Source organism: Pleurodeles waltl, chromosome 12 (assembly GCF_031143425.1).
Source record: "Pleurodeles waltl isolate 20211129_DDA chromosome 12, aPleWal1.hap1.20221129, whole genome shotgun sequence".
In the NCBI taxonomy this organism is placed as follows: Eukaryota; Metazoa; Chordata; class Amphibia; order Caudata; family Salamandridae; genus Pleurodeles; species Pleurodeles waltl.
In genome coordinates this window covers 431,633,310-431,658,782 of record NC_090451.1, presented here as the reverse complement: position 1 = coordinate 431,658,782, position 25,473 = coordinate 431,633,310, and the positions used below count along the sequence as shown (strand labels likewise).

Here is a 25,473-nt window from a genome sequence, read left to right as displayed (position 1 = left end):
TAACTGTAAGTTAGACATTATCTTGCTTACTTGTCCTATTGTGGCAACCACCTCCAGGATTAATGTTTTGGCTTCACTTTCCATTTTGTGTCCTTAGGCACATACCTAAAAGATCCAATTGTTTGGGCAAGCCTGGTTAAGAAGACCTAGCCTAATAAAAGAAGGAGAACTCTGAAGAACCAGACTTGTGAGGAAGTGATGAGTTTTGAATACTAAGGTACAGAGCCCAAGGATAGGAAGCAAGGTTATAGTGTGACTACAACTGCACATGTGCTGACCACTGACTCAGAGCTGGTCTATCAGTGCACTAAATGTGAAAATAAAATCTAATGATTTAGCATATTGAGATGAAAATAGCCATATTGACCTTTTAGTGAATACTACATTAAAGTCAGCCTGCTGCTGCCGAACATAAATTTCCTCAATGGTGCATTTTGCATATGTTTTTAACCCACCCCCCGTCAGGCACTTAGACATTACAGAAGGGGCACAAATGTTTGTGCTGGTGCTTCTGTAATAGGGAATGTGTAGGTGCATGTTTTGTTCCTGTGAATTCTCAAGCGGGTGTTTTATCACCTGTATGAGCCTGTGACCATATGAAAGGAATGATGTTGCACCTATGCTGTATTACAGATGCGGGAACAGATGCAAACATGCTGTCAGGAGGTACACTGCTTTTCTGCTGTATATGACGTTGTGCATAGTCTATACAACACCATGCCCCCGTGCTTGGGAGTGGACAAATGGGTCACAGAGACTCTCCAGAGGCACCCCCCAGCAGGTGGGAGCAGTCACACACTGCATCAGCTGGTCTGAAGGCCTCCAGAGTTCAATCCACTTTTATTTTTAGTTACTGGAAGACCTGTGGTTTCAAAGTCCTTAAGCTCTCATGGATCCACCTGCAATGTTTCCAGCGATAAGATCACTTTCTTCAAGGAATTTTTCGGCTTTTGACTCGGAGTATTTCTCCTGTAAAACAACTAAATTAAAGGAGGCAGTTTTAACATGGTTGTTGATGTAAGGGCCTAGTTGTGATTGGGTCTTTTTTTTTTACTATTTCCAGTTTTAAGAGTCAGATTGCATCAGGGCTTGGACATGTTCAGACCACTGTACAGGCATTAGCATATATTGTCTCTTGCGTAGGTTTTATATGAAATGTTTGATGCCCTCTTTCAGAGTGTCTGCCCTGTTTGCTCCCTTTTACCATGCTCTTCTGATGCAATTTGTTATTCAGGATCTGCTAGTTCTAGGATGCATAATTTCTTCTAAAGGCATGACTAGTGTGTTTCATTTAAAAATTACGTTTATTACAGAGCTCCTGCCTGTTTCCATGCAGACACACCTTGCACCTAGGTTTCTCCTTGCACATTAGTTTAACAAATCATAGGTCTTTAAGCATAACTGTCCATGGTCCAAGTTTTCTTGATAGCAAGCAAACACTTGCTTCTCAGAGAACCCAATGATTCTAGGTCTGTTGTTGCTGCTCCATGTATGATATAGAGGTTTCTGCTACTATATAACGTCTTAACGTTTTGTTGCTCAGATAAATAGAGCCCTGGGTTTATATCATTTATCAGTGATGGAAATCTGATCTGAGAGTCTTTAACACCCTGCACACAGTCAGCCTCACCCGTCGAGTCTAAGATTAGAAGTTCATTGCCTTACTTCATTGTCAAACTGAATGGTGTCAGGTCTTTAGAGGCTAGGCCTAACAAGATTTGCTGTATTTTGCTCGAATTGGGCTGGTTAATGCTTGAAGCTTACTCAACATTTTAGGGATTTGAGGACTCCCATATCCATTTCTAGATTAAGAGATTTCTTTCTGACATCGGAATTTAGACGTATTAAGAGGGCGAGCGCATTATTGGTGATAGTTGGTTAATGTGATTTTTCCGGTACATCTGACTTCTTTGATATCCATCCACTACAACTAGGGATTTACTTTTCTTTTTTTCATAACTATGAGGTTTTCAACCGTTTTTCTTTTTTTAGCTGCAGAACATGGTGACCTAGAGAATTCGCAATTTTCTTCAATTTACACACAAGACACTCTTGTGGAGGTAGGTGCATTCTTTTGATTTCAAACTTCATCAGCTTTTCTTTCCTTGGACAATGTGAGGATTAATGCTCACAATCAGATTATTCCTTCCCCCTTTTTAATGTGATTTCCCGTTTGGCTTTTTTTTGGCAGCAATAGGAATTTTGGTGTCACATTCAATAGCAACATTTGTGCCAGTTTGGGTCATGATGGCTTGTGAATGGTTTGATAGTACTGTGGCCACTGTTTTCTCACAATAATTGCCTTCACTGACTACAAGCGGGCCAGGGAGTCCTCCACCAGATTAACAGCATTGGCATTCTCCTTCTCCAGCAACACACTGGGATCAAATTCAATGCTTTCCTTATGCTTCCCCTATATATTTGCAGATGAGGTAAAAACCTGATCTTTGGGCAATTCCACGACTGGCAGACAGGACTTATGCTTGTCCAGCTTCTCTTTCAGCATTTTGTATTGCCCTTATTGTTAATTGTGAAGCCTGGAGCTGGAGTTGGCCTTGCAGCTTAGATCAGCGAAGTGCCCTCTCTTTGGTGCCGACACCACTCGACCCAACAACTCGTGGGGTTGTGTTGAATATCTCCTTCACTGGCAGCTGGGCATAGACTGCCAGAGGAACTCAGCACTGTGAGTGCCAGGACCTTCAACCGACATCCAACACACCGTAGTCTCCTGACAGGGGTCCTAATCCTGCAACGCTGAGCCATGACAAGCCTTCTGCTCCATTGTGGCAGCGCTAGCCCAGCTGTCCCATCAGAGGTGAACCAGTTATTTAGCCGGGCTATCTGTACAGAGAGGGACCCCAGGCCTGCCAGACTGCAGCAACGGGTGGACCTCGCATTTAAAGAGCGCAGCACAGGTGAGGATTGCACCTCTTTGTATCTGGCACCCTCAGGAGTCTTGGAAGTGAAGACACTGCAAGGGAGCATTCCCCCCATCCTGAGTGTGATCTACTCGATCTCCTGACCAGCCCCTCCAGGGCCTGTACTGTCTCACTGTCAGTTGGCCTACTGCCCATAAGGGGAATGGACTGCTCCAGACCCACTTGCCATTACCACAGCCTTTGACTGGCAAACAAATTTGCAGCTTCTCATTATTTCCCTGAATTGGAGTAGTTGAAGACACTCACCTGGGGTCATAAACATTTATAGAGTTATCTTATTTGCCTAACACGCCTCCAGTGCTATGCTGCCATGCCACTCTGCAGTACCATCTCACCGTGCGACCCATCACGTTGACCCTGCACGCTCACTGGGACCCCTGGTACGCAGCGGGGAGGACAGTAAAACCGCGAACCACCCCCTGTTGCTCAGTCTTCCTGGTTGTGAACTATGGGGTGCACCTGTCTTGCACACCATCTTCCAGGCCCTGCAGCACTCCACACTGACTTTCTCTACCATGATCTCTCCTATAACAGCAACCTCACCGCTTTGACAACTAGTTGCTACTAATTCTCTCTCTGTGAGATCTTGACCACTGGCAATATCACCCTGCTACTCTCTGTTGGTGACGTGTGTTCCACACCACCTAACGGTTAAATTACTTCTCTGCTACATCCACTGCAGTGGCATCAGTGTTGGCTTTGACACTAGCCCCCTCGACCCCAGATTTTCTACCACCCTCTAAACGTACCTGGCACTATTGTCCCATCAAAGAAGTACACAATTATTTGCTTTTGGCCCTGACCTTTTCGGACAGTACTCAGTGCAAGGGACAGGTCTGCTTACTGCACTGGTTCTCCCCCACTCTTTTATTGAGGACTTTGGTCTTAGCATAATGATGGGGAAATTTAAGGCTGTTAAACTACCATCTACTAACACTGGGGAGACAATGACCGTGCCAACGCCCGCCGATAAGCCTTGACAGCCTGCGTCATCTTGAAAGCACATTACAGGCTCACTTGCGAAAGACGTGGAAGAGCATTCTCAACAGAACATCATCTGCTTGTTGGGCTATCCTGAGTGCTCTGAGGGCCCCAGCATGGAATTGTTTCTTGAAGAATGGCTCACAAAAACGATAAGATACAGAAGTGGTTTTTTTTTTCTCCTATGGAGCGTGCACAACGGACCCCGGGTAGACCTCCTTCACCTGCTGCCCCATCGTGGTCCATCTCCTTAACTACCGGGATCAGGACCTATTACTACAGCGGTATCACACTAAGGGCCCATGGCACTATGGAAATTCAGTGATAACAGCATACCTGATTTCAACGTGGAGGTGCAGCGCCGCCAGGCTTCCTACCACAAGGTCAGGCTAAAACTACACAAACTCAATATTAAGTACTCATTCCTGTTTCCGGCGAAACTCAAGAGTGGTTAATGGTGAAAAAGCACCAATATTCTTATCCCCGGAGGAAGTACAGACATGGCTACACACCAAGGGTCTTGCACAAGATTCTTTTAGAACCCTGGTGGTTGGTGACTGGTTGGAGACCGGATCTAGGCTATGCAAATGTAGATACCTCAGGGCGAAACCAACCAGAGATCAGGTGGCGGAGGAACAGGCTTGGGCAGTGTCTGAGGCATCGCTCCACAACACAAACTCCTTTGCTGCACTTTGAGCTAAGCACCCATCGAAGTCGGACACAGGTGGCTTGGCATCATCATCCACTGGAATACCCCTCGATCAGCAGATAATCTATAGGACTCCTCCTGCAACACCTGAGAGACATGTACTGGTGAGACTCAATCATTATATCCAATGTCTGCATAGGGTAAGCTGTAGTGTATGTAAGAAATGGATGGGGCACTTTGACATGAGCCTACCTTACAGATATTGCTAACAGTGACTTTTCCATGCACCTAACAGTGACTCTTATAATAAATACGTTATTTTTTGGGGTTTTGGTTTAAGTTACTGGACATTTGGCTGGAGGCTTATGAGCCATCTGACCTGGGGGGCTTATGTCTGTTGCTTATTGTTTATTCCATGAAGCCAGTGCTTATATCCAATGATCTGCAGTGGAGAAGAGGGCCATCGGGGGGAGAGCTTGCTGTTATACTGGAATGTATGCAGGATGGGTATGCCTTGTATCCCATGCCCCATCATGGGGATTTGTAATGGTGCTAACTGGATTTGGCCTTGCATGCGGTTATGATACCTCCACAATATCTGGTGGTGACATGGAATGTCTGAGGTATGGTGACTCCCAAACAAACGTTACCAGATCCACGTATGTCTTAAGTGCAGGTGTGTTCAATGGCATGTGTAGCTGTAGATACACATGCTGTGCATAAGTCCGCCATCTAGTGTTGGGCTCAGAGTATTACAAGTTGTTTTTCTTCGAAGAAGCTTTTCGAGTCACGAGATAGAGTGACTCCTCCTCCTCGGTGATAGTGCGCATGGGCATCGAGTCCTTTGTTAGATTGTTTTCTTTCCCCCGCCGGGTTCGGGCGCTTTTCCTCTCGATCCATTGAATCTCGGTTCGGTAATTCAGAACTTATTCTACCTTTTCTATAATAAAGTCAGTATTGTTTACGATCGTGTTTCCATTTATACTAGATCTGATTTAGACCGTTGGTGGCAAATTTCTCGCTCTTACAAGGGCAACACCCTTCAAGGGCCTACTTCAATGTAAGACTGATGGAACAAACTCAGTTTAAATTCTGTCCTCGGTGTCGCGATAAATTTCCATACACCGATCAACATTCCGTGTGTAATCTCGGTCTATCTCCAGACCATCAAGAAGAGAATTGTGACACCTGTAGATCTTTTCAATCTAAAAAGACTCTTCGGGACTGTAGAGCTCGTCGTCCCGAAATGTCGTCAAAATCCACAGAAGACACACCGGATATCTTCGATGAAGAACATAGTCAAGAAGGAGTTCGACAAAGGGAAGTCTTTTCCATCCAAGACTCAGTCTCTGATGACGACAGCCACTACATGCCTCAGTCGCAGTACGCAAGTACAACTGCCCCATCACACCACACACAAATGACTAAAAAAACACCAGCACTAGTCGTTGATCCTCCACTGCCTTCAGGCCATGGTCAGACTCGAAAAGAAAGTCCGGATGACCAACCTTCAGGTTCAGCACCAAGATTTAAGACTAAAGTGCATTTGGCATCAACCAAACAGACTCCTACACCAGTCTCAGTTGAGCCAAAAGTCCGAAAGCACATCTTTTGAACCGAAAAAATCAACATCTTCGGAGCTGATACTTTCGGTTTGATCAAACTTTCAGAGTTGAAAGCCATGGATAGTAAAGAAACTACTTCTACCCAGGAGTCCATGGACATATAACCTATTTTAGAGGTGATAGATGCTAAATGGATAAAGATACACATTCAAAAGGACACAGGAAGAATAATTGCCTCCCCTCCAATGTCCTTTAAAAGGAAATTGACTTTTAAAGACACTTCAAAAGATGTACCTCCATCAAGGAAGGTCTTCAAAGATAAACAGAAAGAGGCTACAAAGCATTAACAGCCTTCATCACCACATTCTCCTGTTATTCCTTCCACACCACCACCATCAACCACATTTAACACACAATTATCACCACATAGGGATGATCTTAGTGATGACCAACATGATACAGATCCATCAGATACATATGACTCTGATCCCATTTTACCAAATGGCCCACATCTATATCCCGCCAGACCCTCACCACCATAAGACACTACTGCATGCAGTCAAGTAGTGGCTAGAGTTGCAGCCTATCATAATGTACAAATGCATACAGATCAGGTAGAGCAAGATTTCCTTTTTGACACACTAGTGTCAACACAAACAATATGTAGGAAGCTGGCTCTGTATATACTATATCAAAATGAGATATAGGCCCTCATTACAACCATGGCGGGGTTCTGTCGGAAGCACCGCCAACAGGCTGGCGGTGCTTTCCATGGAATTAACGGTGGAAGCGCTGCGGTCACAACTTTGGTCCAGGTGGTTGTAATCCCCAAGGGCAGCGCTGCCCAGGGGATTACGAGTCCCCCTCCCACCAGCCTTTTCATGGCGGTAGGAACCGCCATGAAAAGGCTGGCGGAAAGGGGTGTCGCGGGGCCCCCTGCCACGGCCCCAGGGAGCTTTTCACTGTCTGCTATGGTTTCCGCCCGCCGGCCCAGCGGGGATCTCCAAATGGCCTCCGCGGGAGTGTGGCTGCATTGGCGCCCGCCCGGCGGATTCAACTTGGCGGGTGGCGGTTGCCGCCCGGCAGTGTTGAAATGAGGGCCGTAGTGTGCACAGAGTACAGGGGTACCCCAGAGGCAATAACAGATAATACTAATGCTCTATTTGTGGTAGTGTGGTCGAGCAGTTTGGCTTATCAGAGGGTAGTGTTAAGCATTTGTTGTACACACAGAAGCAATAGAAGGAACACACACTCAATGACTTAACTCCAGACCAATAGGATTTTTGATAGAAAAATATGGTTTGCAGGTAAGTACATCAGTTGAGAGGTACTTTACATAGGTATATTCAGGACTCTGAGTCAAATCGACAGTACATACAGTTTTCTTTAAAATGCAAACAGCTATTTTAAAAGTAGAGAGTTAAATTTTCAACAGTTCCTGGGGGAGGAAAATAAAGTACAGTTTCTGAGCTAAGTATCAAACTTACAGTCTTGGTCTCCAGGGCATAGGTAGCCCACCGTTGGGGCTTCAAGCTAACCGCAAACACCCAGCACCAGCAACACGGGGCTGGTTAAGTGCAGAGGTCAAACAGGAGCCAAAATAACATGGACGCCTATGGAGATGGGGGTACTCCGGTTCCGGTCTGCTTGCAAGTAAGTACCAGTGTTGTCGGTGGGCAGACCAGGGGTGTTTAGAGGAGCACTGGATGGGCCCCAAGTAGGCACCAATACTACACCCTCAGCAGCACGGGGCGGCAGGGTGCAAACAGGGTGTCGGGTGTCCAATGAAACGCTATGAGGGGACCCCGGGGGGGTCCCATAGGCACTGCAGGAAGGGCACATGGGGGCTTCTCGGGCAAGCCACCAACTGGATAGGGAGGAGGGCCACCTGCTGGTCGTTGCTGCACCGGTGGTCAATTTCTCTCGAGTCAAGGGGCTACAGGTGCGGTACTTCTCTAGGCGTCGGATATCTTTGTTGCGGTCAGGGGGGTCCTCGGGACTCCCTCTACAGGCGTCACTGTGGGGGTCTGGAGGGGTCAACCCAGGGTGGGCTCTTGTTCCCAATCGCCTGGGGACCCTTTCTTGCTGGGTGGACCACCTGGACGGGTGTCGGGTGCACAGGGGTCAGGACTCACGAATCCGGAGTGAGGTGGGAGTCCTTGGTTGAAAGTTTCTTTTGAACAGAGCCGCTGTCCTCAGGAGTTCTTGGTCTTTTGGGGTGCAGGGCAGTCCTCTGGAGTAGTCTGAGGTCGCTAGGCCCGCTGGATGCATCACTGTTCTTCTTGCAGGTTCTTTGGAGCAGGAGACAGGCCGGTAGGGCTGTGGCCAAAACAGTTGTCTTCTTCCTTCTCTGCTGGGGTTTCAGCTTAGCAGTCCTTCTTCTTGTAGGTCGACTGGAATCTGATGACTAGGGTTCAGGGAAGCCCTTAAATAGTAAATTTAGGGGAGAGGGGCACAAACCTAACCCTACTGGTCCCTGTCCTCCAAACCAAGATGGGGGGCGGGCAACTCCACTGTAAGCGGAGGCTTGAGCCTTTGAGGCTCACCCCCAAGTGTTACAGTTCTTACATGGGGAGGTGTGAAGCACCTCCACCCAGGACAGGCTTTGTTTCTATCCACAGAGGGCACAAAGGCACTCACACCATGTGGTCAGAAACTCATTTGAAAGTGGCAGGCTGGCACAGACTGGTCAGTCCTACACTAGCAGTTGGGCTAACATACCCGGGGCATCACTAAGATGCCCTCTGTGTGCATTTTTCAATAAACCCCACAGTGGCATCAGTGTAGGTTTATTGTGCTGAGAAGTTTGATACCAAACGTTCCAATATTCAGTATAGCCATACTGGTACTGTGGAGTTCGTAATGACAAACGCCCAGTCCATATACTGAGTATGGTTACCCTGCACTTACAATGTCTAAGAATTGACTTAGACACTGTAGGAGCATATTGCTCATGCAGCTATGCCCTCACCTGTGGTATAATGCACCCTGCCTTAGGGCTGTAAGGCCTGCTAGAGGGGTGACTTACCTATGCCATAGGCAGTGGTTTAGGGACAGGGCACCCTGAGAGGGGTGCCATGTCGACTTTGTCTTTTTCTCCCCACCAGCACACACAAGCTGCCAGGCGGTGTGCATGGGCTGAGTGAGGGGTCCCTTAGGGTGGCATAATACATGTTGCTGCCCTTAGAGCCCTCCCCTAACCACAGGGCCCTGGTACACTGGGTACCTTTACAAGGGACTTAACTGTGTGCCAGGGCTGTGCTAATTGTGGAAACAAAGGTACAGTTTTGGGGGAAAGAACACTGATGCTGGGGCCTGGTTAGCAGGGTCCCAGTATACTTCCTATCAAAGCTGGCATCAATACTAGGCAAAAAGTGTGTGTTGGGGGGGGGGGGGGGGGTAACCATGCTAACAATGGCTTTTTCCTACACAATATGAATGTCTTCCCATGCTTCCAGGAATGCTCAGAAATACTTCTGATATCTTTCAAGAGTCTGTTAAAGCTACTTGCGAGGCAGGTAGGTTATATCTGAATCTGTAATACAGTTTTCAATTAATCTGGCAGGTCAACTGCTAGACGTTTAATGAAGCTCTTGGTCTTCCAATGTGTAGCTGATTTGCAGAAATCTCAGTCATGGAAATCTAATCCTACTCTACAGAAAAATATCCTGACTACCTTAATGGGAGAGAGGGACATCAAACGTGTGGTGTTAGTTTGCAGAGAAGTATGGAAGTCGTACATAATGCTAAACTTCAAAAGTAGTTATGAACTGGATACTAGATTTGGTTTTGTGATGATCTGTTTGTCAGTCTGAAAAGTTCAAATCTCCCTGGCTATGTGTGCAACCAATCAGTTTTATGAATCACGTATTCTACCCTTCTCATTTATTAAAATGAGGTAGTAATCAGAGGAAACACTATGCTCTCTTGACAGCTTTTGGAATATTATTATCTGTAATGGATAAAATATACAACTCTGATTATTCATTTTGAATGTTCTAAAAAAAAATGGTTATTGACATATGCCAATTCTAAATGTTTATAACACCTCTACATTTAGACATTCCCACCTGCTCTACGAAGCAGTGATGGAGGGCATTTCCATGGCTGGTGAACATATTCATCTGGCAGTCCATTCAGCTCTGGACACCACTTCCGTACATAGGTGCCATAGGGGTCACAGGTCAATGCAGCATCAACAGGATGCATTACAAAATTCCAGTGATCAAGTCCAGACATTCCACCGTTTTGCCACATCATAGCATTGATAGCCACATCAGCATCCACTAGAGTATCCTGAAATAAATAAACAAAGATAGAATTACATTTCAGTCCGCAAAATTGTATAGCAGTGCCAATTACTATTGCACTGGTCCACAAAAAATCATGTTTTTTAACGCCCTTGCCTTTCACTGTAAAACTGTCACATGATTAGTATTCATGCAGTATTTTGCGATCACATTTTATACCAGGTTTAATGTGCGGCATGCTCTTAAACAAGAAATCCATTTAAAAGTGTTTATCCAAAAAGACAACATATTGCTATTGCAGTATCTGATTAGAAAGCACAATCTGTGTGGATTAGGATCCAATACATACAAATGACTTTAACACCTATGGTGCCTTGGACGAGGTGATCTCGTCCATGTACTGTTTTCCCGGGTGCCTTGGACGAGATCACCTCGTCCTGCAACCGGGAACTGGGGGGAGCACTAGCACTCCCCCCCCATGAGCCCCCCACCCACACCCCCCGGTTGTGGATGGAAGGGGAAGTTCTTCCACCCCGATCCCCCCCCTCGGCAATCCGATGACATCAGCGCGCACTGCGTGCGACGTCATCAAATATTGCCGAGGGACGCGCTGGAAGCCATTTGCTTCCAGTGCGTCCAGGAGAAAGGATCGAAAAGGTGAGCCCTTTCTTCTTTGGGGGTGGGGGGAAAACAGACACGGGGGAAAGGAAAGGGTTTTTTCTTTCCCCTGGTGCCTGTTTACTGTGGAATCCTGCTCCAGGATCGCGGACGGGGCCCGCGATCCTGGAGCAGGAATCCCCACTAGGCACCAGGGATTACCTTTTGTTGGTAGTTTTGGGGTCGCTCCTATTGGGGGGCATTTTTCGCACCCCCCCCCCCCCCCCGGGGGGCAGATCGGTTGATTTTTCGGCCGATCTGCCCCCATCGGAGGGTCGGAAAACCACTAGACACCAGGGATGTTTTTTTTTTTCCTGCATATTGTTTTGGAGCGACCCCTTGGGCAAGGGTCGCTCCCATCGGGGGCTAATTTTTCTTCTTATTTCTCACCCCCCGGGGGCAGATGGTCCAATTTTTTGGCCGATCTGTCCCGGGGGTGGTGGGGGGCGAAAACCACTAGACACCTGGGATTGTGAGGTGTGTTGTGTGTGTTTGGGGGCACCCCTTGGGCAAGGGTCGCCCCCCCCCCCCCCCAAAGGGGGGAAATTTCGTATTGGCTATCTCTGCCCCCCTATTTTTGTAGGCCCATCTGCCCCCAAGGAGGGCAGAAACCACCAATACAGCAGGGATTTTTTTTTTTTTGGTTCCCCTTTTTTTGTTTAGTGCTGCTTTAGTTTAGTTTGTTTGCCCCCTTTGGAAAGGGTCACCCCCTAAAGTGGTCAAAGAGCTGTTGGCCATTTCTGCCTTCCTTGGGGCAGATCAGCCAATTTTTTTATGCCCATCTGCCCCCAAGGGGGGCAGAATCCACTTAGGCACCAGGGATCCTGTGTGTGTGTGTGTTTTGTTTGGGGGGGGGGGGCGGCAGCACCTTTGGCAAGGATTTCCCCCCAAAGGGGGCACGTTAGTGATGGCCATTTCTGCCCACCGTGAAGGCAGATCAACCTATTTTTTTTTTAGGCCCATCTGCCTCCTAGTGGGGCAGAAGCCACTTAGGCACCAGGGACAATTTCTAAGTTCTTGGTGGTGGGGTGTTTGTCAAATGGCGAAGTATTTGTATTTGTGATTATAACAGTTTATTTCTTCTTTTTGTTCTAGTTCAAAGCTTTTGCTTCCTTTGCTGTGGATCCTTGCGGTTTTGGCAGTATTTGTCCTGCGGTTTGCATAGTTGCATGTTTTAGGTAAGTGAAAGCAATTTACTCCAAAGGAGTATTGTTGACATGCATGAATTACATGTTTGTAGGTGGTGTACTAAATGCAGTATTGTGTGTGAAATTGTCCTTAGATTTTAGCACAATTTTATTTGTGTTGTCATATGTCTAATTTGCTTTTTTCTTTTTAGTCGGATATCATTGGTGATTGCTGTGTCTGGGCAGAGTAGTTGCTGGTGAGTAGCTTTTTCAGGCAAGTGAGTGGTATAGTTTTTTAGTACATAACTCTTTGTGATAAAGCTACACTTTGTTTATTACTTATTTTAGTGCTAGTTGTTGTTGGCAATCCATTTGTTGTTAGTGAGGATCATGGCTAGCCGCAGAGTGACCGGCTCAGCAGGTTGTTGGCATGCTCTTTGAGTTGTCTTCAGACCATGATTACGAGACTGACTCTGCATCTGAGGCAGAGGAGGAAGTGAGAGATTCTGGCAGTGAGTTTTCTGTCCGAGAGTATTCTTCTGATGAGTAAGCTACTCTCAGTGCAGATGAAGGGCCTGTTGTAGAGAAGGACATTGATGTGCCAAGAGTGCAGCAGCCTGGGGCTGAAGGGTTTCCCATTAGAAGACCGGACACCTGGATTGGCCCAGACATGGAGCAGCCACAGTTACCTGCATTTACTGGTCTCCCAGGGTGTAGTCTCAATACGGAAAACATTTTGCCTGTCCATTTCTTTCACTTGTTTATGGACGATATATTTTTGGAAGCGATTGTGGAGCAGACTAATTTGTATGCAGAGCAATATTTGCGGGACAACGCTACCAGACTTAAGCCTCAGTCTAGAGCTACTCAGTGGGTTCCCACATATCTGGAAATGTGAGGAAAAGGTGTTTTTTTAGCCAAATTTTGAGGTTTGCAAAGGATTCTGGGAAACAGAACCTGGTGATAGCCCCACAAGTCACCCCAGGCTTACAGAGTAACACAGCTCTTGATTGTTGTGCTCAAAGATGCATGAAGTCTTGGAATACAAACGGACAGTGTCTGAGAAACAGTAAGATTTTCCACTTTGCTGCTTCTTGAACTTCAGTGCCTTTAGATGTTTTCACAAGCCAAAGTTAATTGAATCTCATTGACCTTTTCAGGTCTTGCCTACCAAACAATACAAGGTCTGTTGTGTTCTTACCAAGAACTTACAAGGTTTTCATCCCACCCATTGCTTAGCATTGATTGGCTTTATTGCTTTACTGTCACTCATTTGCCTGTTTCTTTTTCATAGTTTTTTTTCTAATCTAAGCGCTGCCATCTCAGGTTCGATCCTACCCTGGATTATAGCCTCTTTAACATCCCTTTGGTTTGCATACTTATTTTTCCACTGCTCATTTTTAGAGAACAAAATTTTCCTTTTAATGAAGAATTCTATGAGTGCACGTTTTCCAGCAGTACCCCTCCTGTGTCCCCCCCAACAAAATCACCACCCCCATGCTGTGCATTTTTTTTTTTACACGTGTGCTGTTCTAGCACGTGTACTTCTCCCCCAATGCTCCATGTTGCTAGCTCCTTTGTATAAATCTTCCCCCACAATGATCACACCTTAATTAGCTTTTCCCTCCACCCCCTGTAGAGCATCGCCAAAAAGCAGTGGAAAGCCAATAGGTAGAATCTTGAGCATGGGCTTTGCCAATGCTCATTTCTTTAGGGACTTATAATGGTACAAGCCCATGCATGCTGCAGGAAGATTGCTCAATCGCATACGCCTGGCATTCATCTGCAATTTCTTCTTTTGGAATATGATCTTGTGCCACTGGCTAATTTGTCAGTTTTCAGATGAAGGAAAAGGCAACTTTTTCCCTTCACATCTTATGGGGCTTTTCAAAGCAAATTTTGCCTAGGTGAGTGGGTTGCTGCATGTGTTTATTCATTTGGTGTTGATGCTGGTCAATAAGTTAATATGTTCTCAAATTCATCAGAGGATTTATGGAGAGACAAAATGCCCCAGGCACGCATTGGAAATGCATGCTGTTTGTTATCGGCCATATCTGCAAATCTAGCTGGCACTTCCTCTCCAAGTGCATAGAACAGCCCATTTCATCATTAGAGGGTAGGGCACTGTAAGTGTACTTTACATTTTCACATTGTTTAAGTGACGCTGTAGAAGCATCAGTGAGTGGCCTGGCTCTTTATTCCCCATTCCTTTAAGATAGGCACAGACACATCAAAGACATTAGCGGGTTTGAGACTAGCCAACTGAAATATATGTGTTCCACCTTTTATAAATCTGTGTTCCAAGGCTGGACCTTGCCTCCCACTGTTAATGTGTCACTTACCCCCTATTTGTTTTCTTACTTTAGTGTATTCAGTGGTTCTCATGCACGCATGGATTGTTTCCCAAATTGGGAAGCAAGCTGTAGAAAGGAGAGTGACTCTATATAAAGTGTTTTCCTAAACATGTGTTGGCAGTATACCTTTGTTCAAGCACTGCCCTACATCCACAGGCAGTAAATGTGCTGCCCTTGGATGGATTGTCATTCAGGACAAGCTTACTCTGCATCGAAACGCAAATGATTTTGTAATTGCAGGCCACCTCTTGAAAGTGAAGTGATGTTCTTTGTGGCGACGATAAATAACTATAATACTTAGATATAATAAGTTTCATAGAGACAGAAAACACCATTCGACAGAGAGCACTGGCATTTTCCTTGAAACACTGAAGTTTTGCCACATTTTTCCTTGGTGGAATTACCAGATGGACCTTGTTGGCCTGGAGTGGGGCAGAAATGCTATTTTGGATTCATGAAAACCACAAATCACTGCCATTTTTGGAAAATGTAGATAAGCATTTCAGTAGCTCTCCCCCACAACCTCCGTACTGGCCGGGAAAGGGAAGTTATGGGTTAGTTTCACACCACCTTGTACATCAATCATTACAGTCGATGGGACGGTGGTGACTCAATTGATTCATGGTTAAGGTCCCAAATTAGTGATAGAAAGGGGTCTGTTGCTTGCATGTTGTTGCAATTTGTCTTCATTCCTGGGCACTTTGATTACAGACCTTTTCATAAGATGTATTTTATGAGGTCAAAGTTAACTTAAACTGAAAATGTTACTTACTCAGGAGACATCTGTTTGTGGCATATAGTGCTGTAGATTCACATGCTTTGCATAAGTCCGCCATCTAGTGTTGGGCTTGGAGTGTTACAAGTTTTTTTTTTTTTCTAAGAATCTTTTCGAGTCACAAGATCAAGTGACTCCTCCTCTGGATGATAGTGTGCATGGGCATCCAGCCATCTGTTAGATTGTTTTCCCGCAGGCGGGTGAGGTAAAGCGTGTATATATAAATAGATGGTAAATAAAAATGGATGTCCATTAAGTGCACATACATATGTACAATATTTTTTACACTTTCCGTTCAATGGCATGTGTGGCTACAGATACACATGCTTTGCATAGACTGTAAAGCAGTCCTCTACAATTAAGCGGCGGCTAGCCTGTAGGAATTGAAGTAGCTTGAAAAAGTGTCCTGAGGACTTCTTGGTCAACATTTGTCTGTTGGCGAATTACAACATCTACACACTATTGAAGAGCTCATTTAACATCTAGTGTGTGCAGAGCTCTCACAGCGACTTAGTCTGGCTATGGGAAATGTACAGATAGTTCAACTGATTGCTTATTGTGAAATTGTGAAACCACTTTAGATAAACATTTAGGGTTTGTCCTAGGGACTACTCTATCTTTATGTATTTAGAAAAAACATTGCTCTTGTTTGTGATGGGGAACCACAGACAGATTCAGTAGTGTTGTGTACCAAGGATGACGTGCCCATGTGGGAGCTACAAGGATCATGGTGAGTGATGTTTGTCTCCGTTTACGAACCAGAAATGGAATGAGAGGGAGAGGCAGAAAAGCTTAAGCGAATATCCCTGACCTATTCACCATAGAGCATTGCCCTTGGACTGAGGGTGTGGGTATCTGGATGCCACGTTTTGCCATTCTAAGTTTTCTGCAGTGGCGAAGAGATCTATTTCTGGTGTTCCCCATAGGCGAAAGTATTGGTGAAGTATTTGTGGGTGAATTTCCTATTCGTGGACTTGTTGCTGCATCCTGCATAATAGGTCTGCAAACTGATTGTCCATTCCTGGAAGATATTCTGCCAGTAATTTAATGTGATTGTGAATCACCCACTTCCAAATTGTCTGAGCTAGAAGGGACAATTGAGATGAGTGTGTCCCCTCTGTTTCTCCCGTTGATACATAGTTGTCATGTTGTCTGTACGGACTAGAACCACTTTGTGACAGATTTGTGTCAGAAATGCTTTGCATGCTAGGAAGACTGCTAGCAACTCCAAGAAGTTGATGTGATATGTTCGTATAATGGGATCCCATTTTCCTTGTGTTGTAAAGTTGTCGAGGTGAGCTCCCCAGCCCATCTGTGATGCATCTGTCGTGAGAGTGATCTGAGGCACATGGTCTTGAAAGGTCCACCCTTTTGAAAGGTTAGGGGGAATCAACCATTGCAGAGAGCAGCGAGTCTGGCAGTCCTACAACACTAGATCCTGAAGATGACCCAGTGACTGAGACCACTGACACTGCTGTAGTGGCTGCATGTGTAGTCTTGCATGAGGAATGATGGCAATGCATGAGGCCATCATCCCTAATAGTTGCATCACTAGTTTCACTGTGTAAGTATGATTCTCATGTAATTGAGCCAGGAGATTTTGAAAAGCCTCAACTCTTGCTGGGTGTGGATATTCCAATCCTGAGTGAGTATTGAGCATTGCTCCCCGATATGGCTATATCTGTGAGGGTAGAAGATGGGATTTGGGGGAGTTTATTGTACATTCTTTAAGTGTGTACAAGATTTACTGTGTACGGAGTATGCTCCAGACATTTTTGGATGGTATTGGCTTTTATGGGAAAAGTATGGGAAAACGTGAATGTGTTACTCTCTGAGAAGTGCAGCTACTACAGCTAAGCATTTTGTGTCTAGTCAAATCAGTTGTTACCCCGAATGACAGAATTTTGAATTGATAATAATTTCCCACAATGACAATTCAAGAGATATTTGCAATGTGCTGGATGTATAGGAATGCGGAAATAAGCATCTTTGAGATCTAATGCGGTCATGTAATCTCCTTGCTGTAATAGGGGAATAACATCTTGCAGATTGACCACATGAAAATGCTCTGAAAGTATGTATAGGTTGTGAGGCCTGAGATCGAGAATTGGTCTTAAGGAACCGTCTTTCTTTGGTATAAGAAAGTATAGTGAATATACCCCTTGTTGAAATAGGGGAACTGGTTCTATAGCCCCTTTGAGAAGAAGGGCATGTACCTCTTCTTTTAAGAGAATGAGATGGTTGTGTGAGAGCTTGTGAACAGGAGAAGGAATATTTGGTACAGTGGAAATGAGTTCTAGACAATAACCATGTTGAATGATTGATGTAACCCATTGATCTGTGGTGATATTGAACCATTGGGGATAACAATTTGCAAATCTTCCCCCCTATGGAGATGTTTGTGCTGTGGGAATTTGTAAGAAGTCATTGTTCTGTATTGAAGAGAGAGCCTCTAGAGGTGGACACTTTACCTCTCCCTCTGTTATTTGAGTCTGTATAAGATCCTCTGAAATAACCCCTGTTGTAAAAGTGTGTTCCTCGTTTATTTTGTGAGGTAGAAGGCTCAGTGGATGATGTTTTGAAATCACCCCTAAATTGTGGCCTACGAATATTACCCCTAATTGGTGTAGTTAGTAAGGCCCCCATAGCTTTAGCTGTTTCAGAGTCTTTCTTCAGCTTATTAATTGTGATACCAAACTCTGGCCCAAATAAACGCTCCTTATCAAAAGGCATGTTGAGGGATGCTTGTTGTATTTCTGGCTTGAAGCCTGAGCACCGCAACTAAGCATGTCTTCTTATAAGAACACTAGTGTTCGCGCCACATGCTGCTGTATCTGCTGCATCAATGGCACATCTGATTGAGTTATTTCAAATGGCATGCCCTTCTGCGACTATCTCATGCCCCCTTTTTTGGTGTTCTTGTGGAAGATACTGGAGTAGTTCTTCCACCTCGTCCCAGTGGGATCTGTCATACCTTGCCAGGAGTGCCTGGGAATTTGCATTTCTCCAGTGATTTGCAGCTTGAGCAGCTACACTTATGCCTGCTCTATCCAGTTTTTTTACTCTCTTTATTTGGAGGAGGAACATCCCCTGTAGACTGGCTACTAGCACACTTTCATGACGCACTTACCACTATAGAATCTGGTGGTAGTTGTGTTCTTATAAACGTTGGATTTGAGGGTGCAGCTTTATATTTTTGATCTACCCTAATGATCTTTGCCCTAACAGGTTATCTGAATATGTCTGTGGCATGTCTAAGCATACCTGGGAGCAGGGGTAGAAACTGACTCTCTTTATGAGTGTTGGTTAAAGTATCAAAGAGGAAATCGATTGGATCAGTATGCATGAAAATGTTCAGAGCTCAACTAGTAAGGACATGTGGAAAAGAGCTCCTCAAAATATGACAAGACACATAGTATAGGCAGAACCAAAGTCCTGGACTACAGTGTTCACTAACACATTTTTTTTTTTGATTCCCCTGTGGAGGGAAATTGGGCTAAATAAACCACAGATATTCTGCTTTGTGGGCCAACCTAAGATGGATGGATTTCACAGTTTGTGCATTCAGGTTCATTCTCTAAGGCAAAATGAGGACCTAGTAAATACACGCGAACAGTCTCAACTGAGCATGAAATTGGCACATTGTGTGTTTTGCAATGGACCTCATTTCGCAAAGAACCCCACAAATGGTAAAACTGGTTAGTTATCAGAGTGTGTGCCTTTTTTCATCTGCAATTGGGAGAAGCAATATCACCCTTGTAATTTGTTCCAGCAGGCTGTAAAATTAAACAAGTACATAATTTGTTTGGCTGTAATCTGAAGCCCTAAGCTAGACGCCAGAGCTCTTCGACAGTGAATATAGTCATTATGCTAAGCAATTACTTCACTGACCAGAAACAACAAAGGATAAGTAAACACAATTGTCAAGCATGTTACTTCTAAACTAAATGATTGCTTCTCCTGAGACAAGCAGTTTGCTCTTCTCAGCCATCAAACAAGCACAGTGAGTGGGACTTGTGAGAACATACAACATGATAGTCTACGTTATGTACTAGTTGGTCATTGCGAAGTTTGAAAAAATCATGAGTGGCACAACTAAACTAGATGACGAACACAATATGAATAAGTGTACAAAGCAAAAGTTATGCTATCCACTAGATCTCAATAAAGCCATGTTTCTGTGATGGTGGGTGGGTAACATTTTCAGGTTCCCCTTAGAGCAGAGGTCTTCAAACTAGGGGGCCTTAAGTGATCGGGGGGGGGCGCCATACTGTGGCCAAAAGCAGCATTATACAGCTAACAGGCCTTTGTTTTAAGCAGAAGCATGTTATTGCATTTTTAAAAAGGTAACATTACTTAACAGCAATGTTTATAAAATTCTAGACATATTTAAACATTGCCATCTCTGTAAAGTAATTGTGAAAAATTCTGAGGGGGGGGGCAATTAATTTTATTTTCAACTGGGGGGCGGCGGCATTAAAAGGTTTGGAGACCACTGCCTTAGAGCAATATTACTCTTCATAAAGATATAACTGGATGTACTGAAGGGTAAAATCTAACACATCCATACCTGGAACCAATGATAGCCTTCTACCCAATGTATATGTAGATAGGCTACAAGAAATGATGCAACAACATGCCTCATGTAGTTGTTCATCCAGCCCGTAAGCCATAATTCTCTCATGGCAGAATCCACAAGAGGATATCCGGTGCATCCCTTTTGCCAGGCCAGGAGGTGCTCACTATCCCAGCTCCAGCGTTGATTCTAAAGACAAAAAAATACAATTCAAAATGTTTCTTCAGCACAGTTTGATTTGTTGCTTTTTTCTTTTTTTTATAAATGCAGAAATGTTTATAAAGCATTGTAGTTCACTTAGTGGAATGACAATGAAAGTTATTTTTGAAGGTTTTACAAGATCTTAATAGTACAATTTGTTAGTGTAACATGTGCAAAGCCTTATAGCTCATGACCAACAGCTTTACAAGAATTATCTAACTGAAATTTTTGACCACCTTGGCGGAAAAACATACACCTTAAAACTACTTTTCTTAAGACAGGGCACCACTACTTTGAGCCTCTTCCTAAGAGGGACACTGAAAAACCTTATTTATTTTAAAACCTTTCTTTTAATGTAATGCAAGTAAAGAAAACAAATGAACACAAACCTTAGAGATGCAATCAGACATTTTGAGCTGTTGTTATCAAACTTAACATGCACCCAAGTAATATCACTAGCACTCGTATGTTATTATTTGTAGAGTGTGCATCTCATTGGGGAGGGTATCCAGATACTAGAATAGAACAAAGGGAATGTGCCAGCCAAGAATGAGGTCTAGGTATAGAGCTATATCTTCAGTTTCTTGCAGAGCTCAATCCTGAGGCGGAGGCTCCGGTGTGCAGGGGGAGGTTGGCCCAGGCTTTCGGGTGAGCCATGAGGAAGCATAACCACAGGCTCTGGCTCTGCAGATGCGGTCGATGTGTTAGCATTCCGGTTCGCCTGCAGAGTGAACGTTTCTGGTTGGGGTGTGAAAATGTATGCAGCTATTGAGGTAGGAGGAACCTAGTTTGTGAAGATCTTTCTGTGTCTGTGTGAAACAGGCTTGAAGAGTATGCATTTATGGATGGGATGCTAGTGGAGGTCTCTGAGGTGCAAGGTGATGTGTGTGCAGGGTGGGACTCAGAGTGAGTCTCGCTGCTGTCCTTTGTATGGTCTGAAATCTTATGTTTAGTTGGACGGTGATGCCATTATAGAGAACATTACTGTAGTCCAGTTTGCTGGTGATGAGAGCCTGGGCGACAGTTCTGCATGTGTAGATCAGGAGCCACATGAAGACTATTTTTTTAAAAGGTCCTGAGGCTGTAGACACAGGAGTAGGCGACTGTGTTGACATGGATGGTCATCAAGATCTGGTGGTCAACTACTATTCTAGGTTTGTGACTTGGATGGCCAATGTGGGTGTTGGCCTGAGCTCTTCTGGCCACCAAGTGGAGTTCCATAGTGAGGTGTCCTTGTCAAAGAGTGGTATTGTCAGTGATGAGTTTTACACATCTGATCTTCGTCTAACTGGAGACTTCATACATGCAAAAAGTGAAGTGGATGTGATTCCATGGGTTCAGATGACGTTGGCGTCAGGAGTCATGTAGGCATTGAACAGCATGGGGCTGAGACATGATGTGATTGTTGTAGGAAGCTGGCTCTGTATATACTATATCAAAATGAGATATAGCGTGCAGAGTCCAGGGGTTCCCCAGAGGCTTGACAGAGGCAATAAGAGATTATGCTAATGCTCTATTTGTGGTAGTGGGGTCAGGCAGTTAGGCTTATCAGAGGGTAGAGTTAAGCATTTGTTGTACACACACAAGCAATAAGTGAAACACACTCAATGACTTAAGTCCAGGCCAATAGGTTTTTATATAGAAAAATATATCTTGTTAATTTATTTCTAGAAGCACACAATTCAATTTGCAGGTAAGTACATAAAATGTAAGATACTTTGCATAGTAATACTTAGAACTTTGAATGGTATCAATAATGTATACAGTTTTCCTGAAAATGGGAAAAGGCTATTTTAAAAGTAGACAGTGCAATTTTCAACAGTTCCTGGGGGAGGTAAGTAAAGTACAGTTTTTGAGGTAAGAAACAAACTTACAGGCTTAGTCTCCGAGGCATAGGTAGCCCACCGTTGGGGGTTCAAGATAACCCCAAGCACCCAGCACCAGCAACACGGGGCCGGTTAGATGCAGAGGTCAAACAGGAGCTGAAATATTGTGGGAGCCTATGGAGAAAGGGGTACTCCGGTTCCGGTCTGCTTGCAGGTAAGTACCCGTGTTGTTGGAGGGCAGACCAGGAGGGAGCTTTTCTTTTGCAGGGTCTTGGAAGCTGGAGATGGACGGGTAGGGCTGGGGCCGAGTCAGTTGTTGTCTCCTTTTCTTCTCTGCAGGTTTTCAGCTCAGCAGTCCTTTTTTTGAGGTCATCAGGAATCTGACTAGCGTCGTTCAGAGGCCCTTAAATACAAGATTTAGGGGTGCTTTAGGGGTCCCCTTTGGGGAGAGGACACAATCCTATCCATACTGGTCCTAATCCTCCAAAGCAAGATGGAGGATATCTCAAGGAGGGGGCCTCTTCGGCTGTGGACACCTTAGGGTTGGTCCTGGTTGAGGTTTTTCCTAATTATCTCTCTGGGTTTGCCGCTAAAAGTGGGGGCTTGTCTGGGGAGCAGGCATCTCCACTAGTTAGTGTGCCCTGGGGCACTGTAACACGAGGCCTAAGCCTTTGAGGCTCACCGCCAGGTGTTGCAGTTCCTGCAGGGGGGAGGTGTGAGGCACCTCGCCCAGGACAGGCTTTGTTTCGGACCACAGAGTGCACAAAGGTACTCACCACATGTGGTCAGAAACTCGTCTGGAAGTGGCAGGCTGGCACAGACTGGTCAGTCTTACACTAGCAGTTGGGCTAACATACAGGGGGCAGCTCTAAGATGCCCTCTGTGTGCATTTTTCAATAAATCCCACACTGGCATCAGTGTGGGTTTATTGTGCTGAGAAGTTTGATACCAAACTTCCCAGTATTCAGTGAAGCCATTGTGGTGCTGTGGAGTTCATAATGACAACTCCCAGACCATATACTCAATATGGCTACCCTGCACTTACAATGTATAAGAATTGACTAGACACTGTAGGTGCACATTGCTCATGCAGCTATACCATCACCTGTAGTATAGTGCACGCTGCCTTACGGCTGTAAGGCCTGCTAGAGGGGTGGCTTACCTATGCCACAGGCAGTGATTTGTAGGCGTGGCACCCTGAGGGCAGTGCCATGTCGACTGTCTTTTCTCCACACCAGCACACACAATTGCAAGGCAGTGTGCTTGTACTGAGTGAGTGGTCGCTTAGGGTGGCATAATACATGCTGCAGCCCAAAGGAATCTTATCTGGCCACAGGGCCCTTGGTACCATGGGTACTTTTTTACAAGGGACTTAACTGTGTGCCAGGGCTGTGCCAATTGTGGGAACAAAGGTACCAATTTAGGGAAAGAACATTGGTGCTGGGGCCTGGATAGCAGGGTCCCATCACACTTTTAATCAAAGTTGGCATTAAACTAGGCAAAAAGTGAGGGGGTAACCATGCCAACAGTGGCACCTTCCTACAATTGTTGTTTAGCTAATCAGCTAGTTTGTTGAAAGATTTTCTCCAGGGCCTTTGCAAAGTGGGGCAGTAGGGAGACCCGTTTGCAGTTTGCCAGAGTCTTTGGATCTACTGAGGGTTTCTTCAGAAGGGGGAAGTATTGTGGTATGCTTCCAGAAGTCCAGGAAATTGGCAGTGTTGATGGAGTTTTGGGGTTAGAGTTCTTCAGATGGGATCCAGTCCTTTGGTGAAGATTTAGTGTAGACAGGAGTCCGATGGTGCTACTGACTAGATGGAGCATTTGTCTTTGGTCTTTGCAGTTTCCACTATGATGAAGGTTGGCCAGGTCTTCATGGCAGGGTTCTGGGGGCTCATTCCATGGGCAGGAGGGTGGCGAGGGTGGATGGATGTGGCTAAGGGTCGAAGTTTGTATAGATGTTAATGATCGTTTTGCTAAAATAGTGGGAGGGCTGGGTGCAGATGCCCTACAAATGGAGCTGGCGGCTGGTGAGGTGAAATCTTTCACGATGGAGAAGATTTATTTGGCATAATTTGTGCTGTCTTTGATGTGTTTGGTCAATGCTGATAGCTTGGTGGATCTTATTTCCAGATGGTTGAACCTGAGAGCTGATCTGTCGGTAGTTTAGCTGGTTGCATTCTGGGTCGGTCTCCGTCTGTGTCTGAGTTGCTTGCAGTGGCGTTGGGTGAGCCTTAGTTCTTCTGTGTACCAAATTGCTTGTAACCTGGGCCTCATGGTGGTGATCGTGAGCCGGGGTGGGGCATAAGTGCAGAAGGTGATTGAAGCTGGTGATCAATCATGTAGAGGTCCTTGTGGTGTTCTGTTTGGTGGGCTTGAAGCTCTGTGGTCCACATTTCTTTCAGGATCAATCATCTACAAACACTACAGCATTAAAGAGTTACCTAGCAGATCCACCAGCAGACTATAGTTATCTCCATCATACCCGGGGTGAAGTGGTCTAGAAAGCAGAATCAATTGGGTATTACCAGAGGCCACGGTCATGTTCACAGCTTATAACATGCAGTCTCTAAACAGACCCCAAATGTGTCTAGGCGGAGCCTTTAGTGGCTGAAGAGATGCATAAACCTCAGCCTTTTTACAAAATAAAATATCTTTGAGCCAGTCGCAAAGTTTGGTAGGAGAGCCCTTTAACCATGCTCTCATCAATCTGTATCTAGCTAGCACAAGAAGTAACACCACCAATGTCCTGGAGGAACGATTGACATCAGTGCCATAGTCCAACAGTAATGGAAGCAGTGTATAAGTCAACTTGATGGCACCTATGTCACTGATCACTTGTGTAACCTCAAACCACAATTCATGTATTAGTGGGCAGTGCAGCTCTAAACACATAAAATCAACTGGGCCTGTGTAACATGTAGCCCAGACAGAGGTTTGTGTACGGTCTATCTGGTGCAGAAGATTGGGTATATTGTACAATCTATTCAGAAAGTGAAGTGTTAAAGCCTGCGTCTTTTATTAATGGATACTTGTCCTGTTTGTTGACAGCAACATCTCTACACATTAGCAGAAAGCATCATCCCCAAGTCAACCTTTCATAATTTTTTAGTTGTGCGTTCAGCTGGGGGGGAATGCATCTCCAAATATTTTGTACAGTCCTGAGACCCAGCCCCTCAATAGTCCAGGATAGCTACATTTGTGTCAGTGGGGAAAAATCCACAGTTTTTTAGGGGTAACTTTCCAAACATGACATCACCGCTTGGCACAACCCGTAGTAAGCAACTAGGTATAAGGCGTTAATTTCACCATGTTCACAAAACTACTCTGTAGGAAGGTGGCATTCTTCTAGCATGGCTACCCCCATTTGGGGCCTGTTTGTCAGTGTGTTTTTACTGTCTCACTGGCATTCTGCTAGTCAGGTCCCCAGTGCTCATAGTTTGTGGCCTATATGTCAGTATATGTTGCTGTGCTGTCATTATGCTTTACTGTGTCACTGGAGTTCTGCTTATCAGAACTCCAGTGCTCATGCTGTCTCTGGGTACCAAATTTGTCACTATAGTCTAGTGACTCCAC

General features: G+C 45.1%; 1 protein-coding gene across 1 annotated transcript in view; it reads right to left on the bottom strand.

Moving 5' to 3' along the window:
- LOC138267742 (deoxyribodipyrimidine photo-lyase-like) overlaps positions 1-25,473 on the bottom strand; it is a 149,291-nt gene that overhangs the window by 19,102 nt on the left and 104,716 nt on the right. Inside the window, exons 6-7 of the mRNA XM_069216923.1 lie at positions 19,868-20,062; positions 10,205-10,430 (exon numbers count right to left, since the gene is read on the bottom strand). Of these exons, the coding sequence (XP_069073024.1) occupies positions 10,205-10,430; positions 19,868-20,062 (421 nt within the window). The remainder of the gene's footprint in view (positions 1-10,204; positions 10,431-19,867; positions 20,063-25,473) is intronic.